The 27,202-nt window shown below is 43.9% G+C and overlaps 2 protein-coding genes across 2 annotated transcripts in view; both read left to right on the forward strand.

Annotated features, from left to right (window-relative positions):
• CNTNAP2 (contactin associated protein 2) overlaps positions 1–27,202 on the forward strand; it is a 1,390,705-nt gene that overhangs the window by 1,309,451 nt on the left and 54,052 nt on the right. The window contains exon 21 of the mRNA XM_075271239.1: positions 2,949–3,042. Within this exon, the coding sequence (XP_075127340.1) occupies positions 2,949–3,042 (94 nt within the window). The remainder of the gene's footprint in view (positions 1–2,948; positions 3,043–27,202) is intronic.
• Positions 1–27,202, forward strand: part of LOC142200711 (carboxymethylenebutenolidase homolog) — a 187,409-nt gene that overhangs the window by 71,936 nt on the left and 88,271 nt on the right. The window lies entirely within an intron of this gene.

Consider the following 27,202-nt stretch of genomic DNA (forward strand, 5'->3'; position numbering starts at 1 on the left):
GTCAGGAAGGAGGCCTGGCAGGATCGTGGAGTGGTAAGTAACATGTTTTTTATGTTTCTTACCTCTCCCAGTCCGCCAATCATTATATTCGGGGGTCCAAAAAGACCCCTGAGTATAATGACAGCAGCGGTAGCAGCTGTCACTGGGCCCCCTATGTCCCGGGCCCTGTGGCAGCTGCCTCCACTGCTATGGCGGTAGTTACGCCACTGGATACTACTTGTTTGGTTTTTGGATCTGGTGCATCTGGTGCAGGCAGTGAATTGATTTAAATGCTGTGATGTAAAAGTAGCCTATGAAGCCACTTAATATGTAGTTTAGCAATCTAGTCCTCTGTCTATTAGTTTTACTTTAAGAACTATCACATTTTGGAAATTGCAACAAAAGACAGTTAATGTAAAATGTGAAATAAGCCACATTGAAACAGCCCAAAAATACAAATCATGTCCTTGCTATGACTTTTTCAAGATTTTCCATTTAACTGATGCACCTAAACCCCCCCTTAAGGCTAACTGATGGCATTTGAGAATGCCCACCCTTATCTCATATATCACTGGCGGGAGTTCTGTCTGATAGGTATGGCTTGTTGGGTAAGAACAGAATAAACCTAATATACTGTAACTAAAGTTAAAGCAGCCACTACATCTGCCACTAGATGGTGCTAATGTTGCATCTCAGTTGTCCAGTCAAAAGATATATTATACAAGGGCAACTTGAAACAGAGTAAGTATCATATGAAGCTGCTACATACATGAAAAAGTAAGATTAAGCATATATCTGTGTGTATGTAGATAGATAGATAGATAGATAGATAGATAGATAGATAGATAGATAGATAGATAGATAGATAGATAGATAGAATTATCATACATAATGTTTCAAATCCATCATGCACATATTATTTTTCCATGTGTGATAGAAATCAATGCAAAGTCTTCGGTAAAAAAGTGACTTTAACTCTCCATTTAAAGCACCAATATGACCACAGTATGTAAAAGGTTTTGTAACAACGGGAAGCCACAAGCTTTTAAAATTAAGTTTCATGATATGAAGCCACAAGAAATTAAATTGCATTTTTATTGTCATTTTAATGCATAATTAATTTATATTTCTGTAATTAGAAAAGATGGATAACAATTCTAGGGAAACCACATGAAAATTTACAGCTTATGGTTATTATATGCCTGAGAATTTCATTGTTAATGAGAGAAAAAACACTTCATGACCTAAATGCAATGGAGCTGCAGGTGGTGAAGACGAGTTAATGGAGGTGAAGAAAGGTCCTGTTTAAGGACAAAATCACTGGGAATAGACTGGCACAGGCTTAGATATGAAATCTTCCCTTCCTGGCCTAAGTTATCAAAAAGTATTTACAAAGAAAAATATATAGTATTAAAATGTATAAAACCCCTTTACCTGCAATGCACTGTAGTTTAGCTGCAGAATTTTTTGTGGAAAATTTTTTGGGGCTGAATCTGCACTGTAACTTTTGTTTCATTTCCAGTAATGGATTGCTCTATAGTAACAGCAGATTATATTCAGAAATGAAGAAAAAAAACAGCCTAATCTTAGTAATGTACCGTAAATGTATTTTAAAAGTTACTTGGCATTGTTTACGATTTTTAACTATTGAATTTTCTAAATCGAGAATCACAAGGTGAACCATCTTTTTTCTTTTTTCTAAATTTAAAATGACACCAACTTTGGGCCCAAAAGTCCAGATTATGAAGCCATTCCTTAAACTGGGTTCACAACGGCGCTCCGTGAGAACTCGGTGATTCAGTTCCCTATTCCTCTTGGCGAGGGCTTTTTCTTTCCGCAATTTTCGGGCAGAAACTCAGTGGTTCCTATTATAGTCTATGGGGTCCGTGGGTGTACGTGGGTAACCGCTTTGTAAGCGGATGGGGTTTCCATTTATCAGGTCCCCAAATGGATGCGCAGAGTGGAAACCCAAGCGCAAGTGTGAAGCTAGAGTAAACTATAAAAATGGTGACCTAGCGCCCATCTGGTGGAAATAATGGACTCCCCAAATAGCGCTCTATCATTTCCCGTTTTTTCTACTTTTCTAAGCTATAGTAAGGTAGGTCACCATTTGTAGATCCTTAGACTGACCGGTTTTCACTTATTGTTTGCTTTAGGATACCCAACTCATTAGGAAAGTCTGAGTAAATAAAGGAGGACCCTTATTAGCCTGTGGTGGCATTGTAGAGGAAATGAACACTTGCTGGGGAGCTTATTACTAGAGGACCCATCTACCAAAAGGGAATTGCTTAATGCAGACATTTGTAGTCGGAGGCATAACATAAAGCTCCTGGGCCCCAATGAAAATTTAAGGACCCTAAACTGTAATATATTGTTGATTGTACTAGTCTTATCATATTGGGAAGAGACACATTATTATCATATTGGGAAGAGACACATTGTTATCATATTGGGAAGAGACACATTATGGGCCCCCTAAGGCTTCTGGGCCCTCTCAGGTTTTGCTCCTGGTTGTATTCATTATCTGCTATCATATTGGTTGGGGTCAGGGTTACAATAGTACTGAAGAAGATTATTCTTGGAACAATATTGTGTAGTTAGGCTACCTAATCCATATAAATGCAAAGCTAGAAATCCAAGTATTTAGTTCTAGATGCTTAAGTTCAAAGGTACAATGTATGAATGTAACCAACCCTGCATATAGCTTATACACTGCATTGCACCCATCTTGCTCTAGCTTGAGACATGCAAGGACGAGACGTTCTCTTCTTGATAAATTAATAGCTCACCTTCGTTTTCAAGGACGTTAATTCTTCTTGTGGTCAGAAATGTATTGGAAAAGGAATCATCAGGAAAATGTGATATTAAAAAGAGCTGATGTGATGAAATATAATGTCAGTGGGTTTTTTCTAAACTCCCGTCTCACTTTCCTCCTGTCTCTCTCTCTCTCTCTTATTCCTGTTCCTCAGCTCGATCATTACTCTCCAGCGACATACAGCCTTCCTCCTTCTTCTGAGACTCAGTTTAATGGACCAAAGGCCCTATTCCTGGGAAGAGTGTTAGGTAAGTGAAGGGTTCACAATCATGAAATAGAGGCTCTGAGGATAATGTCACATTCACTATGACCGTACTTTATGGATCACATAGAAGAGCATCAGCAAGAAATAATTACTGAGGTAAATACTGCAGAGAGCTTGTGTTCTCCAATGGCAGACACATCTATCCTGTGTCACCTATGACAATGTTCAATATATCTCTTTATCAAGAAAGGTCATTTAGATCACTGGCTTGTGGTTGTTGCTGAGGATAGGAACTGGTTATTTTATGTGCCGCTATAACCTCTCGAAAACTTTCAGAAACTGGCTGACATACTGTATACTGAACAGAATTGTGATCCGACTTAGTTTGACAATCCGGGCCAATAATGAGAAAAACTTGGGCACCATTGTTCATAAGCATCAATGCAAAGCAGGGGTGCAGCTATAGGGGATGGAGCAGTTAAACCTGGGTCCTGGTGGGTGACGGGGCTCACATGTGCGTCTGCCATATAGGAGGCCAGTATTACACATAACACATGTTCGGAGAGCCCTATTTCCAAGTTATACTCTAACACCAAATTCTGCGATGTGATATGTGATTTCACGTTATCGTAACAGAAAGCTATGAGATAGTTCTGACAGTCTGATTTTTGTTAAACCGCTGTAGGTGCACGTTTGCCTTACCAAGAGGTCATTGAAATGAAATGATGGGTCATAAGTGCTGCATTTGCCAACCTCATCCCTGTTGCTCTCATGGTGTGATGATCAATGACTGTCCAGCTGTCTTGTTGTCTCTTGTGGTCCAACAACCTATGTGGCCTTGTGGTCTAGCAAACTTTTATTGACTGACAGTCCACGGGCATTATAATTTCTTTTGGTCCAGTGGCATTGTAGTTAGTGATGTTAGAAATAGGACGTTAAAAAGAAATCTACATTGGTTACTGTTACAATCCTCCTCTGATCCTGCTCAATTCCTGTATGCATTAACCAACCTCATCCCTGTTGGACTAGGCCAATATAATCCTATAACATCATGTGGTCATGGTGATATTTTGTCTCTATTAACATATGATAACATTTCTCAGCTCCACCTGGACAGCATGGCTATATTGATATTCCAAGTATATTCACAGATCTGATGTCACACTAGCCAACATTTATAAGCTGGTGACCATGACCTTGATAAGTCTTGCCCCAAGTTTATTGTCTGCATATTTACAATGTCTTTCACCAGGCACTTCCCCTTCTTACAGCCACACATCGCCCCCTTTTGGACACTGAGGGTATGACATAACATCCTGAAGTCACTGAAAGCACATTGTCAGGAGGTCCTGAGAGACTAGCTCCGTACTGGGGGTCTGGGGGGCTCCTTCTATATTACAACTTAAAAAAAATAATTATAAAATGTATAAAAAATGTATAGATCTTTTCTGACAGTTAATACCTGCAATTCATTTTGACATGAAAAAGTCCAGATTTACCAACCTTCTTCTAAAAGGTACTAACTTTGCGGCCTTTTAAAGAACAATAAATCACATATATAATTTATACATCTGACAAGTTTTAGTTATAAAACAACTTTTTATAAAAACTTAGTAATATATTTTATTAAAGAAATATGTTTCCTTCTCCAGTTTGCACATAAAAGTCTATATAATAGTGGGCAACGCGGTGGTTCAGTGGTTAGCACTGCAGCCCTTCAGCGCTGGAGTCCTGGGCTCAAATCCCACCAGGAACAACACCTGCAAGGAGATTTCCTCCCATTCTACAAAGACACAAGGATAGGGGGAAAAAATGTGCATTGTGATCCCTATGGGGCTCACAATCTACATTAAAAAAAAAAAAAAAAAGTCTATATAATGGAAGGGGAGGAGGAGGCTTCTTGACACACCAATAAATTCAGCTGCTAGACTCTGCTACCCTGGGAGTGAGGGCATTCCTTTGGTGACATTGATGTATTTTCAAGACATTACTTGTACGAGTACTGCACAGAATTAGCAAATAACTCAATTAAAAAAAAAAAAAAAACAGGGGGTAAAGCTATCCAAACAACGAGTCATTTCGGAAAGGAAAGGGCACCTTGTTTGAATAGACTATACTGCTGTTTTCACCCCCGTGGATGGAACAATAAAAATATTGTATTTCTGGAAAGTGCTGTTTTTTTCTTTTTCTTTTTTTTTTGTTTGTTTCTCTAGCCTTCAGATGGTATTTTTTACCTTTGCGCTTCAGATATAAGCTGACTTACTTTCCTTTTTTTTAGCTAATAACTCAGTTAGCGGCCTCCTCCCTTCTCCATAGACTTGTGTGTGTCAGTTGAATATGGAAATAGTTTCTATACAGATAAGGGCTCGTTCACATCTGCGCCCAGGTGTCCGTTATGAAGGTTTCCGTTTCCTGCATAAAACAGAGGCAGGAGGCGGAAACCTGCAGGAGCCTTTCTCACCCATTCATTTGAATGGGTGAGAGAGATGTCCGGCCGTGAGCAGCGGTGAGCGTTTTATGCTCTCCGCCGCGAAACCGTTTTTTTTAATCTGCACACAGAGTTGGACATGCAGTACTCTGTGTCCGGATAAAAAAAAATGGTTTCGCGGCGGATAGCATAAAACGCTCACCGCCACACCCGGTCTGTGGTTTCCGTGTTCTTGCATGCAGAAAACAGAAAGCACAGAACGGAGACCAGAATGCAGGTGTGAACCTAGCGTAAACAGTCCAAGTAAAGATAACAAAGACAGCAGCCTTATAAGTGGAGAAGGAAACATATTTTTTAATAAGATGTATTGCAAAGTTTCTTATATGTACATGGACTACTCGCTTCTGAAAAAGTGGTTTTAGACTTTGAGGTACACTTTAAGGTTTAGAAGAAGTGTAGAAATCATGGTAGTTTCTAGGTTAAAGGGGCTCTATCAGCAAAATCATGCATGAATAGCCTTTAAAAAGGCCATTCAGACACCACCAATGTTATTTAAAACCAGCAGGATAGAAGCTGATGTATGTGTATAGTGCACCAAAAAATATTGAGCTCTAACAAGCAGCAGGATAAAAAAAACAAAACAACTTCTTGCAGTGTTACTGTCAAGATATGCTAGGTTCACAACTGCTTTTAGGTTTCGAGTCTTCTGGCCCTCTTGCGGTTTCTTGCTGCTTGCTGGACTTCTCTTTGCAATTTTTCAAGAGGAATGGGGAATGGAATCCCCAAACGGTGTTCAAGTGCAGCTGTGAACCCAGCCATACATAAAATTGACTAGGATTAGAAAAAAAATAGTAGGCATGTAGTACCATTTAAAAACAGCAGAGGGCAGTATTTTACTACATTTACAACTGGAAGTAGAAAGGCAATTCATAATGTTTCTGTAATATCTAAATGCACATGTCCTGAAGAGTCCTAACTAGAGATGAGCGAACAGTGTTCTATCGAACTCATGTTCGATCGGATATTAGGCTGTTCGGCATGTTCGAATCGAATCGAACACCGCGTGGTAAAGTGCGCCATTACTCGATTCCCCTCCCACCTTCCCTGGCGCCTTTTTTGCTCCAATAACAGCACAGGGTAGGTGGGACAGGAACTACGACACCGGTGACGTTGAAAAACGTAGGCAAAACCCATTGGCTGCCGAAAACATGTGACCTCTAATTTAAAAGAACAGCGCCGCCCAGCTTCGCGTCATTCTGAGCTTCCAATTCACCGAGGACGGAGGTTTCCGTCCAGTTAGCTAGGGGTTAGATTCTGGGTAGGCAGGGACAGGCTAGGATAGGAAGGAGAAGACAACCAACAGCTCTTATAAGAGCTAAATTCCAGGGAGAAGCTTGTCAGTGTAACGTGGCACTGACGGGCTCAATCGCCGCAACCCAGCTTTCCCAGGATCCTGAATGGAACACACTGACAGTGTATTCCCGTATACCCCATATATACACCCCAAATCCCCGTTCCAACGGTGTGCCCCCCCACCTTCACCTCAGAAATACCCTGCAAGTCCCCTAGCAATAGAATTGGGGCTATATACACCCACAATTTTTGCTACTGGTATATAGTGCCATTGTCTGACTGGGAATTCAAAGAATATATTGGGGTGACGTGCACCCACAATTTTTGCTACTGCTATACAGTGCCATTGTCTCACTGGGAATTCAAAGAATATATGGGGGTTATGTGCACCCACAATTTTTAATACTGGTATACAGTGCCATTGTCTGACTGGGAATTCAAAGAATATATGGGGGTTACGTGCACCCACAATTTTTAATACTGGTATACAGTGCCATTGTCTGACTGGGAATTCAAAGAATATATGGGGGTTATGTGCACCCACAATTTTTAATACTGGTATACAGTGCCATTGTCTCACTGGGAATTCAAAGAATATATTGGGGTTATGTGCACCCACAATTTTTACTACTGGTATATAGTGCCATTGTCTGACTGGGAATTCAAAGAATATATGGGGGTTATGTGCACCCACAATTTTTAATACTGGTATACAGTGCCATTGTCTGACTGGGAATTCAAAGAATATATGGGGGTTATGTGCACCCACAATTTTTAATACTGGTATACAGTGCCATTGTCTGACTGGGAATTCAAAGAATATATGGGGGTTATGTGCACCCACAATTTTTAATACTGGTATACAGTGCCATTGTCTGACTGGGAATTCAAAGAATATATTGGGGTTATGTGCACCCACAATTTTTACTACTGGTATACAGTGCCATTGTCTGACTGGGAATTCAAAGAATATATGGGGGTTATGTGCACCCACAATTTTTAATACTGGTATATAGTGCCATTGTCTGACTGGGAATTCAAAGAATATATGGGGGTTACGTGCACCCACAATTTTTAATACTGGTATATAGTGCCATTGTCTGACTGGGAATTCAAAAAATATATGGGGGTTACGTGCACCCACAATTTTTAATACTGCTATACAGTTCCATTGTCTCACTGGGAATTCAAAGAATATATGGGGGTTATGTGCACCCACAATTTTTAATACTGGTATACAGTGCCATTGTCTGACTGGGAATTCAAAGAATATATGGGGGTTATGTGCACCCACAATTTTTACTACTGGTATACAGTGCCATTGTCTGACTGGGAATTCAAAGAATATATTGGGGTGACGTGCACCCACAATTTTTGCTACTGCTATACAGTGCCATTGTCTCACTGGGAATTCAAAGAATATATGGGGGTTATGTGCACCCACAATTTTTAATACTGGTATACAGTGCCATTGTCTGACTGGGAATTCAAAGAATATATGGGGGTTATGTGCACCCACAATTTTTACTACTGGTATACAGTGCCATTGTCTGACTGGGAATTCAAAGAATATATTGGGGTGACGTGCACCCACAATTTTTGCTACTGCTATACAGTGCCATTGTCTCACTGGGAATTCAAAGAATATATGGGGGTTATGTGCACCCACAATTTTTAATACTGGTATATAGTGCCATTGTCTGACTGGGAATTCAAAGAATATATGGGGGTTACGTGCACCCACAATTTTTGCTACTGCTATACAGTTCCATTGTCTCACTGGGAATTCAAAGAATATATGGGGGTTGTGTGCACCCACAATTTTTAATACTGGTATACAGTGCCATTGTCTGACTGGGAATTCAAAGAATATATGGGGGTTATGTGCACCCACAATTTTTAATACTGGTATATAGTGCCATTGTCTGACTGGGAATTCAAAGAATATATGGGGGTTACGTGCACCCACAATTTTTGCTACTGCTATACAGTGCCATTGTCTCACTGGGAATTCAAAGAATATATGGGGGTTATGTGCACCCACAATTTTTAATACTGGTATACAGTGCCATTGTCTGACTGGGAATTCAAAGAATATATGGGGGTTACGTGCACCCACAATTTTTAATACTGCTATACAGTTCCATTGTCTGACTGGGAATTCAAAGAATATATGGGGGTTATGTGCACCCACAATTTTTAATACTGGTATACAGTGCCATTGTCTGACTGGGAATTCAAAGAATATATGGGGGTTATGTGCACCCACAATTTTTACTACTGGTATACAGTGCCATTGTCTGACTGGGAATTCAAAGAATATATTGGGGTGACGTGCACCCACAATTTTTGCTACTGCTATACAGTGCCATTGTCTCACTGGGAATTCAAAGAATATATGGGGGTTATGTGCACCCACAATTTTTAATACTGGTATACAGTGCCATTGTCTGACTGGGAATTCAAAGAATATATGGGGGTTACGTGCACCCACAATTTTTAATACTGCTATACAGTTCCATTGTCTCACTGGGAATTCAAAGAATATATGGGGGTTATGTGCACCCACAATTTTTAATACTGGTATACAGTGCCATTGTCTGACTGGGAATTCAAAGAATATATGGGGGTTATGTGCACCCACAATTTTTACTACTGGTATACAGTGCCATTGTCTGACTGGGAATTCAAAGAATATATTGGGGTGACGTGCACCCACAATTTTTGCTACTGCTATACAGTGCCATTGTCTCACTGGGAATTCAAAGAATATATGGGGGTTATGTGCACCCACAATTTTTAATACTGGTATACAGTGCCATTGTCTCACTGGGAATTCAAAGAATATATTGGGGTTATGTGCACCCACAATTTTTACTACTGGTATATAGTGCCATTGTCTGACTGGGAATTCAAAGAATATATGGGGGTTATGTGCACCCACAATTTTTGCTACTGCTATACAGTTCCATTGTCTCACTGGGAATTCAAAGAATATATGGGGGTTATGTGCACCCACAATTTTTAATACTGGTATACAGTGCCATTGTCTGACTGGGAATTCAAAGAATATATGGGGGTTATGTGCACCCACAATTTTTAATACTGGTATATAGTGCCATTGTCTGACTGGGAATTCAAAGAATATATGGGGGTTACGTGCACCCACAATTTTTGCTACTGCTATACAGTTCCATTGTCTCACTGGGAATTCAAAGAATATATGGGGGTTATGTGCACCCACAATTTTTAATACTGGTATACAGTGCCATTGTCTGACTGGGAATTCAAAGAATATATGGGGGTTACGTGCACCCACAATTTTTAATACTGCTATACAGTTCCATTGTCTCACTGGGAATTCAAAGAATATATGGGGGTTATGTGCACCCACAATTTTTAATACTGGTATACAGTGCCATTGTCTGACTGGGAATTCAAAGAATATATGGGGGTTATGTGCACCCACAATTTTTACTACTGGTATACAGTGCCATTGTCTGACTGGGAATTCAAAGAATATATTGGGGTGACGTGCACCCACAATTTTTGCTACTGCTATACAGTGCCATTGTCTGACTGGGAATTCAAAGAATATATGGGGGTTATGTGCACCCACAATTTTTACTACTGGTATACAGTGCCATTGTCTGACTGGGAATTCAAAGAATATATGGGGGTTATGTGCACCCACAATTTTTAATACTGGTATACAGTGCCATTGTCTGACTGGGAATTCAAAGAATATATGGGGGTTACGTGCACCCACAATTTTTAATACTGGTATACAGTGCCATTGTCTGACTGGGAATTCAAAGAATATATGGGGGTTATGTGCACCCACAATTTTTAATACTGGTATATAGTGCCATTGTCTGACTGGGAATTCAAAGAATATATGGGGGTTACGTGCACCCACAATTTTTGCTACTGCTATACAGTTCCATTGTCTCACTGGGAATTCAAAGAATATATGGGGGTTATGTGCACCCACAATTTTTAATACTGGTATACAGTGCCATTGTCTGACTGGGAATTCAAAGAATATATGGGGGTTATGTGCACCCACAATTTTTACTACTGGTATACAGTGCCATTGTCTGACTGGGAATTCAAAGAATATATTGGGGTGACGTGCACCCACAATTTTTGCTACTGCTATACAGTGCCATTGTCTCACTGGGAATTCAAAGAATATATGGGGGTTATGTGCACCCACAATTTTTAATACTGGTATACAGTGCCATTGTCTCACTGGGAATTCAAAGAATATATGGGGGTTATGTGCACCCACAATTTTTAATACTGGTATACAGTGCCATTGTCTCACTGGGAATTCCACAAATAATTTGGGGATTCATTCACCCTACATCTCAGGCTCTTGCCATATTCACCCAGGTTGTCAGTGCTGCACCAGCTCGTTCCCAGACAGCTCGGCCCGAAAAACACGTTACCTATATAGAGGATTTGGACAATGAAGACAACATGTTCTAAATCTAATGTCTGCACCTTCTCCAGAATTAAAATAAAGGCAGCGTTTAACTTTCAAATAGCACTGCACAAAGGAAGAGCTTATCAGCTTGTCTCATGACATGCTACTGAAAAGTTTCATTTGTGTATCTTAATGTAAATATAGTTGTATAAGCTTTTTGGGTTTTAGGCACTGCCAAGTTATTTATTACCACCCGCTCCCTTATAATGATGATGACGCCAAAGTCACTGTGGGTGTTCAGAGCTCACAGCTTTGGGTGACATTTGTCTTGCTCTCTGTCGGTACCAGCTGTCTTTTTGGATACCGTAAAGTTATGTTGACTTTATTAACAGCTATAGAAGCTTTAGCCAGGTTGTGACGGTGTGTAACCCTAACAACACTAAGTGGGATACACATTAATAGTCAGTCTATGTACGCTAAACGTATCACTGAAGTAATTTTTTTCCCCTCTCCCCTAATATAAGAAAGGAACAGACATTAGACCTAGACCGGGGTTCGAGGCTTGAAAAAATCCAGTATTATTTGTTCTTCATGATGTGAAATATGTGTTGAAAAGCAACCCAAGATGAAGTCAGCCATGTGTGCCAGTGTGTTACTTGGCATGCCTTTGCTGGCCCCAACTGTAAGGGTCACTCTCCATTTCCTCCATTTTCCACTCCCCTTCACACCATTTGTGGTGAAGCAATGGGATGCACTGAAGTGCACCCTCTAGCCTCGTGTGGGATAGGGACATCAGATGCCACTCCAACCCCCTCGTCTTCCTCCGCCAGCCAACGGTGCAAAGATGAGAGGAGTGTGCTCTGAATGTTTTCTGTCTAGCAGAGGCTAGTTCTCACTTACGAAAATGGCCCCACTTTGACCTGTATATCAGGCACAATGGTGTAGGTTTCAAAGAAACATGGCACCAACAAGTTGGAAAACGTGGGCCATGCGTGGACCGTGTTTGAGTCTGGCAAGCTCCAGATCTGCTACCAGGTTCCAGCCATTATCACAGGCGCAAAAATGCCAGGCCCCAGGTGTAGCAGGGAAAAAAAAATGCCATCTCAGCCAGGATGGCATCCCTGACCTCGGAGGCACTGTGCTGTCTGTCCCCCAAGCTGATCAGTTTCAGCACGGCCTACTGACATCTCCCCATGCCAGTGTTACAGTGTTTTCCGCTAGTAGCTGGGGTGGAGGTTGCAGCTTCGTAGGGTTTCAGTCTACTCCTGCCATGAATTTTGGCCTGGGAGAGGAGATAGGCCACCCCAGTTTGCACCCGGGGAACAGACTCCACCACATTCACCCTGCCTGTCATTAAAGATAAGCACTGCAGCATCCCTGACCACAGGCGCTTGTCCATGTGTCGGTGGTCAAGTGGACCTTGCAGCAAAGCGCAGAGCTCTGGGCCCGACTGATGTTATGGGACACATGCAGGCGCAAGGCAGAGACAGCACACCAAGAGAAGTAGTAACGGCTAGGCCCAGCATAGGGAGGTGCCCCAGCTGCCATCTGCTGACGGAAGGCCTGGGTCTCCAGAAGCATAAACAAACACCAACATCTCCAGGGCCAGCAGTTTATCGATGAGGCTGTTACAGGCTTGGGCATGGGGGTGGGTTGTATTGTACTTCTGCCTGCAATGAAAAGCTTGGGAAATGTGGAGTGGCTGGGAAGAGGCGCATGATGGTGCAGGCCAAAAGGGCGCATGAGGGTGAACTCCCCAATGTGTCAGAGATAGGTGTGTAGGTGTCCTTGCATCATATACTTGCACCATATTTGGCTTTGGAAGTTAATTTTGTGCCAAAAAGTGGTTAAGACAGCGATCCCTCAGCTACTCCCGTTACACTGTCTATTGAAGTTACCATCTGTGGAAGTGGACCACCATTTCTAAGATCCCAAAGGAAGCAGGCAAGAGATGTGCAGTTCAGAAAAAAAGATGAGAAAATAAGTTTAGGCTGTAGAGCACAGAGGGATCGGAGAGGACAGAGCTGGTGTCGGCCAGGTATTCCCACAACATGCGCCTATACTTGTCCCTCCTGGTGACACTAGGCCCCTGAGTGGCAGTAATTTGTCCAGGGGGGCCATTAACGTGTTCCAGACCTAGGAATAAGTCTTCCAACAGGGTAGAGTTTTGCATGCCTTTGCTTCTACCCACTGTTTTTGCTGCTTAGCTTCCCTCCACATCTACTCTGCTTTCACCCCTAAACATCACCCCAGTTTATGCCTTTGCTTCTACCCAGGTTTTTTGTTGATTTAGCTTCCCTCTACATCTACACTGCTTTAGCCCCTAGACATCACCCCTGTCCATGTGGGGTCGGTGGCCTCGTCATCCACCAACTCCTCTTCCAATTGCGCACTGCCCCCTTACTGCAAACCGCACATGACCACAGCTTGCCTTGATGGCAACTGTGTCTCATGATCCCCACTTAGGTCCAGACAAGTCGGTGGCGGGTCCAAAACCCCAAAATTGGAAGGAAATGGCAGATGCTGCAGTATTTCTAACACCTGTTCCTGGTGCTCGGGCCTGGTCTGTGTTGTACCCTGCACCCTGCTTAACGCATCTGCCATATCCGAAGTTGTGCTGAGCGCATGCTAATGTTTCGTGTCCAGTGCAATGGATGGGATGGGATTTCACATAAGTCTGCCACCCATGGCCACTCATGGTTGAGCAACTGAGGGAGTTGACTTTGACGAACCCGAGGGTTTTGGAGTTGGAACTACATCAAAGGTCTGTGCTGCTCACACACTCTGCTCAACACATGATATGTTTAGTGCCAGCAGTGTGGAGACGTCGCACAACAGCCGTTGTTCCAGCAGGTACAGGCGTTGTAGGAGTGCATAGAGGCTAGCAGCGGCAACTATACACTTTAAAAACTATCCGCACAAGCGCCACACTTTCACCAGTAGCTCAGGAACATTGGGGTACCTTTTTCAAAAGATTAGCAGCAATGAGTTAAAAACGTGGCCCAGGCATGGAATATGTTGCAGGCTGCCAAGCTACAGAGCCAATCCCAGGTTACGGCCATTATCACACATGACAACATGCCTGGGCCCAGGTGCAGTGGCAAAAACCACATTGCCGTCTCATCGAGGATGGCATGACTCACTTTGTAGGCAGTGTGCTGTCTGGCCCCCAAGCTGATGAGCTTCAGCACGGCTCGCTGACGTCTCCCCACACCAGTGTTGCAGCGTTTCCAGCTCGTAGCTGGGGTCAATTTAACAGCGGAGGAGGGTGGTGTTTCAGCCCTCCTCCCAGGAATGTTGTGTGGGGAGACAAGTCAGGCCACCACATTTTGCGACCCGGTCCACGCCTCAACTACATTCAACCACTGTGCCCAAATTGAAAGGTAGCGTCCCTGTCCGCATGCACTTGTCCATTCGTAACTGGTCACATGGAACTTTAGGGCTAAGCGCTGAATTTAGGGACCGCCTCATGTTTGGGGGAAAGTGCTGGTGTGGACGGCACAGTGCGGTGGCGCAGTAGACACTCTGCCCAAAAAGGGCAGAGTGTCCCCCAGCCGGGATTCCAACATCTCCTGGGCCAGATTTCTTGAGATGAGGCCGTTGAAGCCTTGGGCATGTGGGTGGGTTGCGCTGTACTTTAGCATGAAATGAAAGGCTTGGGAGATGGGGAGTTGCTGGGAAGAGGCGCATGATGGCGCGGGCAAAAGGAGAAATGGCAGGAAAAGGTGAGGATAAGGGTGAACTCCCCAAAGTGTCAGAGGCAGATGTGGAGGTGTCCTGGCTCCTGGTCTGGACTGCAGCGCCAGCCCTGTCAACAGTGGAAGAGGCAGTGGCCGCCAGGCCAAACGACGATTATCCTGCGCTTGCTCTCACCCACTGAGCCCAGGGCTTGCCTTCCAAATGATGGCACCCGCAAGAGGTGGTGAGATTCCTCTCCGCAGATCTCCAAACCATCTTGGACTTGCAAATTGCACTAAATTTGTCATGTAACTGATATGTATATGATGAGTCTATCCATTGTCTGTTCATTTTGGTGAAAGTCAGCCTGTCAGCTGACAGACAGCTGTGCTTGTCAGTGATGATGTCACTGGCTGCTTGTACCCCCAGTTTTTGCTGCTTAGCTTGCCTCCACATCCACACTGCTTTTGCCCCTACACATCACCCCTATCCATGCCTGTGCCTCTAGCCATAAGTCTGCCACCCATGGAAACTCATGGTGCAGAAAGTGAGGGAGCTGACTCTGAGGAACCCTTGGGTTTTGTAGCTGGTACTCCATCAAAGGTCTCTGCTGCTCACACACCCTGCTGAACATACGGTATCTAGGGTTAGAGCGTGTGGTGACCTCGCACAACAGTAGGTGCTTCAGGCAGATGTAGGCCTTGCTGGAGTGTATTGCGGCTAGCTCCAGGTACTGTAGACTTGGGAAAGTGGGTGTCCAAGTGCCGCACTTTCACCCTTAGCTCAGCTAATTTGGGGTATGTTTTTAAAAATCATTGCACCACTACATTGAACATGTGGGCCAGGCATGGAACGTGTTGGAGGCTGGCAAGCTCCAGAGCCCTCCAACAAGCTAAAAAACCTGGCCCCAGGGGCAGCGGGGATAAACAAATTGCCATCTCATCCAGGATGGCATCCCTGACCTCAGAGGCAGTGTGCTGTCCGTCTCCCAAGCTGATGAGCTTCAGCCCAGCCTGCTGACGTCTCCCCACACCAGTGTTGCAGCGTTTTCAGCTCGTAGCTGGGGTAAATCTAACAGCGGAGGAGGAGGAGGGTGGTGTTTCAGCCCTCCTCCCAGGAATGTTTTGTGGGGAAACAAGTCAGGAAAATTCTTGAAACGGGAGAGTTTTGCATCTTTGCCCTTGCTGCCTATGGACATCCCTTTGCCTCTAGCCACCATTTTCCCTGCTTTGCTTGCCTCCACATCCACACTGCTTTTGCCCCTAGACATCACCCCAGTCCATGCCTTAGCTTGTACCCCCAGTTTTTCCTGCTTAGCTTGCCTCCACATCCACACTGCTTTTGCCCCTAGACATCACCCCAGTCCATGCCTTAGCTTGTACCCCCAGTTTTTCCTGCTTAGCTTGCCTCCACATCCACACTGCTTTTGCCCCTAGACATCACCCCAGTCCATGCCTTAGCTTGTACCCCCAGTTTTTCCTGCTTAGCTTGCCTCCACATCCACACTGCTTTTGCCCCTAGACATCACCCCAGTCCATGCCTTAGCTTGTACCCCCAGTTTTTCCTGCTTAGCTTGCCTCCACATCCACACTGCTTTTGCCCCTAGACATCACCCCAGTCCATGCCTTAGCTTGTATCCCCAGTTTTTCCTGCTTAGCTTGCCTCCACATCCACACTGCTTTTGCCCCTAGACATCACCCCAGTCCATGCCTTAGCTTGTACCCCCAGTTTTTCCTGCTTAGCTTGCCTCCACATCCACACTGCTTTTGCCCCTAGACATCATCCCTATCCATGCCTCTTCCCCTAGCCATAACTCTGCCACCCCTGGAAACTCATGGTGCAGAAACTTTGGTTGCTGACTTTGAGGAACCCTTGGGTTTTGTAGATGGAACTCCATCAAAGGTCTGTGCAGCTCACACACCCTGCTCAAGATATGGTATTGTAGGGTTTCAGCGTGTGTGAATGACGGACAACAGCCTGTGTTTGGACAGATGTAGGCCTTGCTAGAGTGTTTTTAGGCTAGCAGCGACTCCTGTGCACTTGCAAAAGTGGGCGCACAAGCGCCGCATTTTCAACAGTAGCTTCGGTACATTTGGGTATGTTTTTAAAAAACTTTGCACCACTAGGTTAGACGTGGGCCAAACATGGAACGTGTTGGAGGCTGGCAAGCTCCAGAGCCGCTACCAGGTTCCAGCCATTATCACAGGCGTAAAAATGCCAGGCCCCAGGTGTAGCAGGGAAAAAAAAATGCCATCTCAGCCAGGATGGCATCCCTGACCTCGGAGGCACTGTGCTGTCTGTCCCCCAAGCTGATGAGCTTCAGCACCGCCTGCTGACGTCTCCCCACACCAGTGTTTTAGCGTTTGCCGCTAGTAGCTGTGGTGGAGGTTGCAGCGTCGTAGGGTTTCAGTCTACTCCTGCCATGAATTTTGGCCTGGGAGAGGAGATAGGCCACCCCAGTTTGCACCCGGGGAACAGACTCCACCACATTCACCCTGCCTGTCATTAAAGATAAGCACTGCAGCATCCCTGACCACAGGCGCTTGTCCAAGTGTCGGTGGTCAAGTGGACCTTGCAGCAAAGCGCGGAACTAAGGGCCCACCTGATGTTGAGTGACACGTGCTGGTGCAAGGCGGGGACGCCACACCGGGAGAAGTTGAGACGGCTAGGGACGGCATAGTGAGGTGCCACAGTTGCCATCAGGTCCGGGAAGGCGGGAGTTTCAACAAGCCGGAACGCCAACCTCTCCTGGGCCAGCAGTTTAGCGATGTTAGCGTTCTAGGCTTGCGTGGGTGGGTGGTTAGCGGTGTATTTCTGCCGGCGCTCCAATGTCTGAGAGATGGTGGGTTGTTGTAAAGAAGCGCCTGATGGTGCCTTTGATGGCGCAGGAGAAGGAGATAAGACAGAAACAGGGGAGGATGAGGGAGAAGTCAACAAAGTGGCGGAGGCAGATGAAGTGATGTCCTGGCTCGTCCTCTGGAGTGCATCGCCAGCACTGTGAGCAGAGGCAGTGGCATGAACGGCGGGCGACGTTTGTCCTGCCGTTGCTGCCTGCCACTGATTCCATTGCTTGGATTCCAAATGACGGTGCATTGAAGTGGTGGACAGGTTGCTCTTCTCAGGGCCCCTACTCGATTTCGAGAGGCAAATTGTGTAGACGACACTATATCTGTCCTCGGCGCATTCCTTGAAAAAACTCTACACCTTCAAGAAACGTGCCCTCGATGGGGGAGTTTTTCTGGGCTGGGTACAAAAGGGAACATCTTCGGACATTCCGGGTCTGGCCTGGCTTCGGCAAAGCAGCTGACCTCTGCCTCTGGACATGTCTCTGCCTCTAGCTACCCTTTTTGGTGCTGCACCTGCCTCAACATCCACACTACTTTCCCAGCTTGACATCTGCCTTGTCCAGGTGGGGTCGGTGTCCTCGTCGTCCACCACCTCCTCTTCCAACTCCTGTCTCGCCTCCTCCTCCTGCACAATGCGCATGTCAACTGGCTGCCCTGACAGCAACTGCGTCTCATCGTCGTCGATGAGGGTGGGTTGCTGGTCATCCGCCACCAAATCGACCGGAGATGGAATGGAGGAGACTCTAGTGTTTGAGCATCTGGACACAGATACTCGTCTGTTAGGTCCGTGGAATCGCGAAATGGAGGGGCAGGTTGCGGTACAGTCAAAGGAAGGGAGAACAGCTCTGGGGAGCAGGGACAGTTGGGGTTATTGTTCTGAGAAGATTGGGAATTTTGGGTGGAAGGAGGACAAGACTGTTGGGTAAGAGGAGGTAGAGGCTGACTGGCTGGTGGACAATGTGCTTTAAGCGTTATCCGACAGCCATTGCAAGACCTGTTCCTGGTTCTCGGGCCTACTAATCTTTGTACCATTCAGCCTAGTTAATGTGGAACTTTTGTGCAAAGCGCAGAACTTAGGGCCCGCCTGATGTTAAGGGACACACGCTGGTACAAGGCTCAACTCACCCTAAGTGCCAAAAACACTGCTGGTGCAAGGCTCTACTCATGCCAAGGGCCTCAATCTCTGCTGGTAGCTCAGCTTAAGGTCATGTAACTTTGTTTGGAAGGGCTCATGTTAAGGGCTAGAAAAGTGAATTTTGGAAGGTCTTACCACATCACACACACACACACACACACACACACACACACACTCAAAATGACAGTTAAGGGTGAGGGCTTTTGGAATTCCCATTGCCTATTCCATTTGTGGTTGTCATGGGGAACGTGATTTAAAGGGGTGGTTGTTACTGTTTGTTGAGCTTAAATTGGGGTTTGTGTCCATCCATTTGGGGAGTAAAGAAGGTTTCCAGGTATTTTCCCACTTTGATAGAGGTTTTTTTGAATGTGGAAAGTGTGTAGTTGTTAGGCAGTGATGTTGGGGTAATAGAGGGTCTTTGGTGTGTTAGATGCCCCCAGACATGCTTCCCCTGCTGTCCCAGTGTCATTCCAGAGGTGTTGGCATCATTTCCTGGGGTGTCATAGTGGACTTGGTGACCCTCCAGACACGGATTTGGGTTTCCCCCTTAACGAGTATCTGTTCCCCATAGACTATAATGGGGTTCGAAACCCGTTCGAACACACGAACATTGAGCGGCTGTTCGAATCGAATTTCGAACCTCGAACATTTTAGTGTTCGCTCATCTCTAGTCCTAACATCACTACTGTGCTAGTAAATGTGGGATTTACAGTGTAACAGGAAAATATGTTGTAACTGGAGGAGGCAAGAGACACCTGACACTCAATGTACGGTTTATATGAATGAGGAATAAATAAAGAAGAACTATAATCTATAGAAATAGGTGAAAAGTGACAAAGGAAGATGCACCCTGTAGAATATTTGGATGGTGCAGGAAATAAATGGAAGGTGGATGCAACACCCAATTCATAGCACAAATTTCATGTTATCATTCTATGGGAGGGTATAATTCTCTAAATATTACAGACTTGACAATTCACAACAGGGATTAACCTGGTTAGCAGCCGCATCTTTTCATCATGTTAGACCTGGTCTAGTGGGAAAGGGATAAGTCAAATTATTGGTAACTAATAACAAGGGGTATTTAGAATAACTTGTAATCTTCTGAAGATGCTAAATTCTTTTCATATGATATAGTGAGCAGTCCAGCTCTCACAGTACATGGTTATGGACCTGCTCTTTAGTTCTCTGGATTCCGAGCTATTTCACCCAACAAACATCCTTTATCAGTTCCTATTGTACAGTAACAGCGCATGCTCATATGCAACATGCACAGTTCTGCATCAAAACTCTAATAGCTGTTTGAGGAATAGCTTTCCTATAAGATGCCTAAGTGATATTGCTGGCCTTAAAGGGATTCTACCACTAAAACACATTTTTTTCTAGTTAACACGTCGGAATAGCCTTTAGAAAGGCTATTCGTCTCTTACCTTTGGATGGGCTCTCCGCCGCGCCGTTCGTTCAAAATACCGGTTTGTACCGGTATGCTAATGAGTTCTCTCGCAGCGATGGGGGCGTCCCCATCGCAGGAGCAGCGATGGGGGCGTCCCCATTGCAGCTCGAAAACCGACCGCAGCGCCACCTCTCTGGTCTTCTGTATCCTCCCCTTGCTTCTTCAGCGTCTCTGTTGGACGCCTGCGCAGTACGCTCCGTTCGGCAAAGATTGCCGAACGTACTGCGCATGCGCGAAATTGCAGTGCCCGCACTATGGCTGGGACCGCAATTTCGCGCATGCGCAGTACGTTCGGCAATCTTCGCCGAACAGAGCGTACTGTGCAGGCGTCCGACAGAGACGCTGAAGAAGCAAGGGGAGGATACAGAAGACCAGAGAGGCGGCGCTGCGGTCGGTTTTCGAGCTGCAATGGGGACGCCCCCATCGCTGCGAGAGAACTCATTAGCATACCGGTACAAACCGGTATTTTGAACGAACGGCGCGGCGGAGAGCCCATCCAAAGGTAAGAGACGAATAGCCTTTCTAAAGGCTATTCCGACGTGTTAACTAGAAAAAAATGTGTTTTAGTGGTAGAATCCCTTTAAAGACATAACTTATATCTTCAAAATGCAATATCCTATATCATCACCCCTAAGATCAGTATGCTACCATACAATCCTCCACACACACCCCACACCAACGCACTGGGCAGTGATGATGTGTAGCTTAGTTCAGTGCTATCTTCTCACCATTTTAAGTGATGTAAATAGTTGAGGTGCTGCTCTTGCAGCTTTAAAGGGGTTGTCTCAGTATTTTTGGATATAACCAAAGTATATGCCATAAATACCATGAATGTTGCATCTTTCTGGATTCTGCTTCTATCTCAAGAATGGAACCCTGTCTGTTGCCAAAACTGAATACACTGTGTGCAGAATTATTAGTCAAGCCATATTTGAGAGCATTTTTTTTTATTATTATTGTTCAACAACTATGTTCTCAATCAACCCAAAAGACTCATACATATCAAAGCTTAATGTTTTTGGAAGTTGGAGTGGGTTTTTTAAATTTTTAAAGAATATTTTATAAGGGACCTCAGGTTCTCTCTGGGGTTCAGATCAGGTGAACAAGGGGGCCATGTCATTATTTTGTGGAGTATTTGGATGCATGTGATGGAGCATTGTCCTGCATGAAAATCATGTTTTTCTTGAACGATACCGACTTCTTCCTGTACCACTGCTTGAAGAAGGTGTCTTCCAGAAACTAGCAGTAGGTATAGGAGTTTACCTTCATTCCATCCTCAACCCGAAAAGGTCTCACAAGTTCATCTTTGATGATACCAGCCCATACCAGTACCCCACCTCCACCTTGCTGGTGTCTGAGTCAGAGTGGAGCTCTCTGCCATTTACTCATCCAGCCTCGGGCCCATCCATCTGGCCCATCCATCTGGCTCATCAAGAGTCACTCTCATTTCATCAGTCCATAAAACCTTAGAAAAATCAGTCTTAAGATATTTCTTGGCCCAATCTTGACATTTTATCTTATGTTTCTTGTTCAAAGGTGGTGGTTTTTCAGCCTTTCTTACCTTGGCCATGTCCCTGAGTATTGCACACCTTGTGCTTTTTGATACAACAGTACCGTTGCAGCTCTGAAATATGGTAAAATTGGTGGCAAATGGCTTCTTGGCAGCTTTATGCTTGATTTTCCTCAATTCACGGGCAGTTATTTTGTGCCTTTTTTTTATCAACATGCTTTTTGCGACCCAGTTGGCTATTTGCCATGAAACGCTTGATTGTTTGGTGATCACGTTTCAAAAGTTTTGCAATTTCAAGACTGCTGCATCCCTCTGCAAAACATCTCACAATTTTTGACTTCTCAGAGTCCATCAAACAGTAACGGATCCAGGCTTTGCGGGGCCCTGGGCAATTGACTTTGGTGGGGCCCTACTTACGGGGGGGTCTGAGGGTATGGAATACCCCCCCCCCCAGGGGAATGGGGGTTGTGGGGGTCCCCCCACCCAGGATTTTTTGAGAAAAAATTGCCCTAAAAATGCGTTTTTCAAATGTGATTCATACTTTGTGCCATTACATTCTGACATTACAATAAATACAATGTAGTAATACAGGAGACGTCTCCCCACATTTCCTGTCTCTTCCCTTTGGACCGCCATAACCACTTCTTTCAGCTGTGATTTGACTCTGTAAAGTTTGAAACACAGACATCTTTGACTCTATATATATATATATATATATATATATATACATATATATATATATATATATATACATATATATATATATATATATATATATATACATATATATATATATATATATATATACATATATATATATATATATATATATATATATATATATATATATATATATATATAAAATCTCCCACAGCGGCCCCTGCAGCCTATATTATGCTCCACAGTGGCACAATAGACTGTGGGGCATAATAGAGGTTGCAGGGGGGCCACTGTGGGGCATAATAGAGGTTACAGGGGCCACAGTGGACCCTTCAAGCTTTATTATTATACTCAGGGGTCTTTTCAGACCCCCGAGTATTATAATCGAAGCACCAGTGGAGATGAGAGAACATAATAAACACTGTTACTCACCTCTCCGGGATCCGATGTTAAAGAGGACCTTTCATCGCCTATAGTACAAGGGGAAGCGGGGGCAGCAGTGATCAGGTCCAGGGAGGTTGGTAAATAGGCCGCTACCATAGCGGCCTATTATAAAACAAAAAAAAAAAAATTATTATACTTACCGATCACGCTGCTGCTGCTCCCAATGCCTCCACGATCCTCTTCTCTCGGCAGACCGGGCTGCTGCCCCCATTAGAGGTACGGCGCAAGCGGGGCCCACGCCACGGGCCCCGCTTGGCGTGGAGCCCCAGGCAGTTGCCTGGCTCGCCTAGCCCTGGATCTGCCCCTGCCATCAAATCTCTGTTCTGACCCATTTTGCCAAAGGAAAGGAAGTTACCTAATAATAAATCACATCTTATATAGGGTGTTGATGTCATTAGACCACACCCCTCCTCATTACAGAGATGCAAATCACTTGATTTACATAATAGATAGTTGGCCTTCAAGCATATACAACTTGGAGTAGGACAACATGTATAAAAAGGATGATGTGATCAAAATACTCATTTGCCTAATAATTCTGCACACAGTGTAGATAGAGGCTGCACTTCCACACATCCCTCCCTCCATTCACTTGTTCTACATGTATGAATATAGCCAAAGCTGTTGTGAATGTGGAGAGACACATGCTCAGACAAAGGGAGCATGAGCTGAAAAAGGAGTTTTATCTAATCACAAGTGCTATATTCATATCTTCATTTTAATTGAGGTCTATAATGTCTTTGTCATGTTCTATATGATCCTCTTGGTGCTTCTGAGTGAGAAAGAAAGATGAGCAGATTCTCCTCTACTGTCTATGTGCAGTGTATGGGAGACCTCATAGCAGCTAGCTCTGTAGCACTATATATGTGCTGTGCTGTTATGTAATGTATAGGCAAGCAAAGGCAAGAACTGCTTGTGTTGAAGTTGCAAAGCTTCAGTGGAATTGTTACAGTCTAAGCACACCTATGTATGTCTAGACATGTCTGGTTGCTGCCTGCAGAGGTGGTAATATCTAAAGATTCTGCAAGTTATTTCAAATATAAGCAGCTATATACTACTACAGTAGTCTGATATAGCTAAAATGTCTTGTCATTGTCAAAACAGTCACAATACCTTCTGTTACATTTGTGGAGAGTACAAGCTTATGCCTCAAAAATGCACAATGACAGCTCTTATCATGAAAGCCTATGAGCTGTACTTTAGATGCAAGATTGGTGATCAAGACAAATCCTGGGCTCCTCACATCTGTTGTTTAGGATGTGCTGTTGATCTTAGAGGCCGGCTGAGAGGTTCTTAAGAGTCAATGCCATTTGCTGTTCCAATGATATTGCGGGTAACCGAAGGATCAATGGGACTGACTGCAACGTCTGTCTAAATAATGTCTCTGGAGACAACCTGTTTATGCACAGACATTGATGGGTTGTTCGCAGTTTTGGGTTGTGCGCATGAGCCAAATCAGTGGTGTCTATTGACTCAGTGTTAAGTCTCAAGGCTGTCTTGTTACTCAATGGTAATGTTCATCCTTCAATACCTGTTGGCTACGGTGCACACATGAAAGAAACATACAAAAACATGGAACTGTTGTTGAAATACAGTAACTGCTACTTGGATTGCAATGCGGATATACCAAGTACTACTGTTTAATATGCGAATGAGACAGCTGTGCTAAGCAGTCACATTACAGTAGAAGAAAATGGCCAAGCCATAACCAGTTGACTCCTGAGCAGAAAAATGATGCACTTAAAGCACTTGTGGACCCAGCAATGATATTTCTGCCTACACTTCACATAAAATTTGAGCTGATGAAAAATTTTGTGAAAGTAACAAACAAGGAATCAGAAGGTTTTCAGTATTTGAGACAAATTTTCCCAAGAATAACAAATGCCAAAATTAAGGAAAGAATTTTTGTTGGTCCACAAATCCGACACATCACAAACACATGACAAGCACTTCAAAGAGATGCTGGTGGGGCCTGAGAAAATTGCTTGGAAATCTGTCAAGGATGTTTCAGAGAATTTCCTTGGCAACTATTGAGCACCAAACTACATTGAATTGGTTGACAACCTTTTTAAAGCTTACAAAGCTATGAAGTGCAATAAGCAAATCTTGGTACGGTCAGTGATGAAAATGTCGAACGGTTTCACCAGGATATTGCCATGATGGAAAAGCATTATCAAGGCTACTGGAATCCAGGAAGGAAAAGGGGCAAAGGGGTCACACCAAATATTCATGTGATTTAGATTTCTTTTGTTCATTCACTTAGCATTTTATTAACACAAAATAAACTGTTAAAACTTCTATTTTGTGAAATTATTCTTAATTTATAGCATTTTTCCACATCTGCTTAAATTTTAGTACTGTATATTATACCTACATATATATATAATAGTCATTATTATTTAGTAGTCAATAGTATTTGGTGCACATCATGATATTAGGCAGCTACTTTCTGCACTCTGCCAGGCATCTCCCCACAGAATAATAGCAGTTAATAGGAGGAACGGTCTCTCGGATGTCCTTGAGCCAGATCTGCAGTCTATTGTAGTCAGCTTTGAAGAGTCATGCTGGCCTTCCACCGACACAGGCTGTAGCTAGGGAATTTATTTGCAATCTGCATGTATCAGTCTGATTTTTTTTTTAGATATACTGAATGATAGGCACGACCTAGTAGTTTATTGAAGGACATGTCTCTTTGAAGTCATTACTTTCCTGAAAGGATGCACATGTAATGCACATAGAGTTATATAGTTATGCTTCAGATTTGTATTATTTGCCCTTGCGCCTTTATCATATGTGACTGTCAGCTCTTTTTCAGATTAATCAATAATGTAAAAAATGTCAGCCTGTATTCTCTGTCTCTGTGACCTTTGTAACCTTACATATTTATGAGCTATTCTTGTTAGCTGCTTCCTGACACTGAGTATTAACCATAGATGTACAGTATATAATGTCCTTACAAATCTAACATTCTACCCTGTCCATTAAATTGCTGTGGAGCAAGTACTCAGTATACATAATATGATTACTAGATCTGCCATAAAGATAACATATGAAACATAGATAGAATTTTAGTAAAGTTCAGCATGGATTGAAGGTCATGAAAATATTTTTTTCAGCAATTTTATAATAATCCTAGACCAACTAATGCAGAAATCCTTTTCATTTTTCCCAAGATGTGCATATCATAGAAGCAGAGCTCATGGCTGCTATGGAGGCAGAGGCCCTAACCCTAGTTGGCTTCATCACCTTTCCTACTAACCAGAGAGACCCTGTGCATGACCCTATTCAGGTACAGGTTTAGTTTGGGGAGAGGGGTCTATCCTGCCCCTGTACCCCCTTGCTGTGAGAAAAGCAGAAAACATGACCTAAACCAACCAATGACATCTTAGGGTCTGAATTTACAGCTGTTATTGGCTGGTTTAGATTAAGTTACTCTTAGGGCCCCTTCACACGGCGTAAGCGAACCGCTCATTTACACACGTATACACGTGTCCGAACGCGGCACTTCAAAACAGAGCCCGATATACGTGCGCTTCCCATTGAAATCAATGGGCTCTGTTTTGAAGCGCCGCACTCGGACACGTGTACACGTGTCTAAATGAGCGGCGCGCTTACACCGTGTGAAGGGGCCCTTAATCATTTAAAGATCAATGACGTTCAGCTACCAGTTATTTGGCCACCACTTCAAATGATTTGCCCACCAAAACCTGAAACTTTTGGGAAATTCAGAATATATTAGGTTATTGACAATTAATTCGCTCATCTCTTCTCTGCTGTGTTTTGTTACTAGGGGCAAATGAGACAGTTTTCTTTTATACTGTTTAATAAATCTACCCCCATTTTTAAGTGACACTCAGATTAGGATAGCTCAAACTTTCAGAACGTCCATAGAAATAAATGTAGACAGTCATGTATGTGTAAGCCGTTGCAGGGTGGGCTCCCCAGAATACAGCAAAGTCACAGACATGAAGAACGACCCAATACCAGTTCAGCTAAAAACGTATTTTACTAAGACCACAGGAAAAGAACCACACAGAATTTCACACCTACTCGACTGGATAGCCAAGACCCCATTGCTGTATAACCTGGTAGGCTCTATATGTCCAAACTAGCTCACTATAATTTGCCTACCGATAGGCCCATCTAGGACGGCCACCCAATTTACTTATTAATACCTCTGTTCAAGAAGGAAGTATTCTGTGTGTAAAGCCAGCTTACTGGTGATGCAGCATGGGGGCTAACAAACTTAGAGACAACTCTAAAC

This window comes from Leptodactylus fuscus, chromosome 4 (assembly GCF_031893055.1).
Source record: "Leptodactylus fuscus isolate aLepFus1 chromosome 4, aLepFus1.hap2, whole genome shotgun sequence".
NCBI lineage: Eukaryota > Metazoa > Chordata > Amphibia > Anura > Leptodactylidae > Leptodactylus > Leptodactylus fuscus.